The sequence below is a fragment of the Sinocyclocheilus rhinocerous genome, unplaced genomic scaffold, assembly GCF_001515625.1.
Source record: "Sinocyclocheilus rhinocerous isolate Xijiao unplaced genomic scaffold, SAMN03320098_v1.1 scaffold878, whole genome shotgun sequence".
Lineage (NCBI taxonomy): Eukaryota > Metazoa > Chordata > Actinopteri > Cypriniformes > Cyprinidae > Sinocyclocheilus > Sinocyclocheilus rhinocerous.
Window position 1 is genome coordinate 437,116 of NW_015664312.1, and position 3,113 is coordinate 440,228.

General features: G+C 37.9%; 1 protein-coding gene across 1 annotated transcript in view; it reads right to left on the minus strand.

The window, feature by feature from the left end:
• Positions 1 to 246: 246 nt before the first annotated feature.
• The window catches only part of LOC107730094 (glutamine-dependent NAD(+) synthetase-like), a 14,133-nt gene continuing 11,266 nt past the window's right edge, over positions 247 to 3,113 (minus strand). Inside the window, exon 21 of the mRNA XM_016540830.1 lies at positions 247 to 393. Within this exon, the coding sequence (XP_016396316.1) occupies positions 376 to 393 (18 nt within the window). The 3' untranslated portion in view covers positions 247 to 375. The remainder of the gene's footprint in view (positions 394 to 3,113) is intronic.

The following is a 3,113-nucleotide window of genomic DNA, read 5'->3' on the forward strand; positions in this document are numbered from 1 at the left end:
CCATAACCAGCAGCTTTGCAATAAGACTGACAACAGTACACTGTAAAAAAATGACCGTGAATTTAACGGTAAAAGACTGTAAAAATGCTACAGTAAAAACCTGTTAAATGGTTAATGGTAAATTCCTCTGCTATATACGGTGAAAAACTGTATTGGACATTACATGTATTGGACATAAATTTTAGGTAGTATACCGTTTTTGGAAGTGAAAAAGACCGTATAATTTACAGTGAAAAACCAGTTGCCGTGCATGTGCAGTTACACAGAGAGAGTGTAGAGAACTGCTGAGCATCTAATATCACATCAGTGGCCGAGACGAATCTTTGGACCAAGGATCAATGGCTTCTGATAACAGCTGTGCTTACACCTTCCATATTACTCCATCATAGCCACCTATACAACATAAAACAGAATGGATTTCACACAAATAGAAAAACTACATACAGACATGATCTTCAGACAAACATTTACATTGTTCCTTCTCCTTAGAGAAATTTGTAGTATAAATTTTGCACCAGTTGTTACCAAAGGATTAGCTGTATTTTTAAAGCAGCTAGTTATTGATCACCATAACTTGTTTAAGACTCTATATCCAAACAAATCACTAATACCAAAGCATCATTTTATGACTCATTACTGGCGAATGATGATCAAATTTGGCCCACTGTCTAAATTTTGGTGCATGAGATTTGAGGGAAAGCATGGTCCTCTAAAAAGACAAGCGCAAGTTGTATGTAATTTTGTAAATATAAGTAAGACATTAGCCTACAAGAGTCAGGTTCAGACTATGTTTCATTGGAAATTGGGCAGTCCATTAACAGAAAAAATTACTGTCCCAAATGTTTTTCCAGTAAAAAAACAAGAATCGAAAAAGAATCAAAAACAACAGTGAGGAATCGAGGTCGGGCCAAGATGGCGACTGTGTAACATCCATGTGCTGAAGCTATGCACTTATTTTGTAGTTGACACATGTAAAAGGGAACATAATAATACTTTCTATAGTGATCTAAGTAAGTGATCTAAGTGATCTAACTTTTTTCTAACTTTTAACGAGTGCGATGGAAGATGATAGGCATATTCGAGGTGCCATGCATTCTTACGCGAGAAAATCTCTGGATGCCGCCTTCAAGGGGAATGACGCAGTGAATGCCTCTGGATCGAAAATTCCCTTACCTTAAACTCCTAAACCGCCTTCCAAAAAAATAAAAAATGGTCGACAGAGTGGCGTCGGACAATCAGACCGTCTCCAATTTACACCTGATGGAAGTTTTGGAGCGAGTTGAAAAAATGCAGTTGGAATTTCTGAATCGCATGCAGTCCCTCGAGATAACAGTGAAAGACAATAAGAATTCATTAAACAGTGTGACTGAGGCACTTGAGTTGATGAGCAATCAAGTAGAAGAGGTAACAAGCAAGGTGAGCTCATTACAGAACCGGGTGGAATCACTGGGAAAAGAGAACTGTGTGCTATGTGAGAAATGCGACGAACTGGAGGCTTACAAAAGGAGGTGGAATCTACGAGTGGCCGATATTCAGGAGCAGCGAGGAGAAGATGTCCGGAAGATTCTAATCGACTTATTCTGTAAAGTTTCTCCTGGGACAGCAGACCAGCTCATCTACACGCTTGATGTCGCCCACAGACTGGGTCCTCGATCTGAGGGAGCGCGCTCGAGCCGCCGCATCATCGTACAGTTTCTTTCACGCAACGTCCGAGATCAAATCTGGAGGGATGCCAGAACCGCCGCCGTCCTCAAAGAACGGAAAATCAGGATTTTTGAAGACCTGACACAAAGCGCCAAAGACGCCAGGAACAAACTTTGGCCTCTTGTCGAACGAGCGAGAAAGGAGGGGAAGAGAGCAGGATTCAGAGGGCCGTTTGCATATGTGGACGGTAAAAGGATTTCTACCAAAGATCAGTTAGGATGAATGATGCCATCGAAGTTTCAGTGCAGCAGATGACCTTCTTGATACCCACATAAGCACGAACTGCTCCGGGGTTTTTTTGTTTTCTTCAGATAGGATGGACAGACTGTGTAGTATTCAGCTAATTGGAGTCTGGAGCTAGAAGATTTAGAGATACCGTTACTTTTTAAAATCTTATTTCACGTGCTGGATCTTCAATTCCATTCTTAATTTTTATTTTGGGACTTAATCGTTTAGAACATCTTTCATGAATACGGAATATATACTTTTGAAATTGAAACCATCCTTTGCTGTCGATGAGACTGAGGACACCTTTTGAAGAAGGTCCTACATCATTATGACTGAAAGAACAAAAGTGAGAAAGAACTGTTTTCAATGCCATTCCCTCTGGTGTGTCTTTTCTGTTACAAGGTACTACACTTCCATGGCCATGTACATGTCAATTTAACTGACACAATGATCGGAAGTGTTTGCTTTTTTACAGATCAACAAAAAAATAACTATAAAATTAGAGCTCTTTTTCAGAGAGAGATAACAACTATTCCTTACATAATACCTTATTGGAATAGCATTGTGGAAAATATACCTTGGGAGAAAGTATGGACCTTGCCTCATAGATATCTGCTTACTTACAAAGTAAAAGAAATAACATTTAAGTTGATTCACAAATGTTACCCAACTAAAGTCTTTCTTAGGAAATATAAGTCAGACATTGAAGTGAGTTGCTGTTTTTGTCATTCTTCTGAAGAAGATGACATTCATTTGTTTTGGCAATGCTCCTACACAGAAAAATTTTGGTCAGACTTTTTAGTGTTAATCAATCTTTTGTAAGTGACTTCTCTTTTTGTTTTAATGATGCTTTCTTTGGATTGTTTGACTATTCAAAAGAGAACACCAGAAAATATTACATAATTTATGTTTCCTGTTAGCTAAATTTCACATACATAAACAAAAGTTTACTGGCTCTAAACCTCTCTTCTCCTTATTTAAAGTGGACTTAGATAAGTATGTGGAAACTATCCAAAGTTCTGTTAATTTGAAAGCTATGAAAACAGTATCTTTATATTCCTCCTTTTTGTCTTCTTAAGATGTAATTTTATTACCTTGTTTTTTTTGTGGTTGTTACCCTGGCAACAAATCTGTGTGTATATTCTGTTGTTTTTCTGTTTTTGTTTTTATCTTGTCTTTAT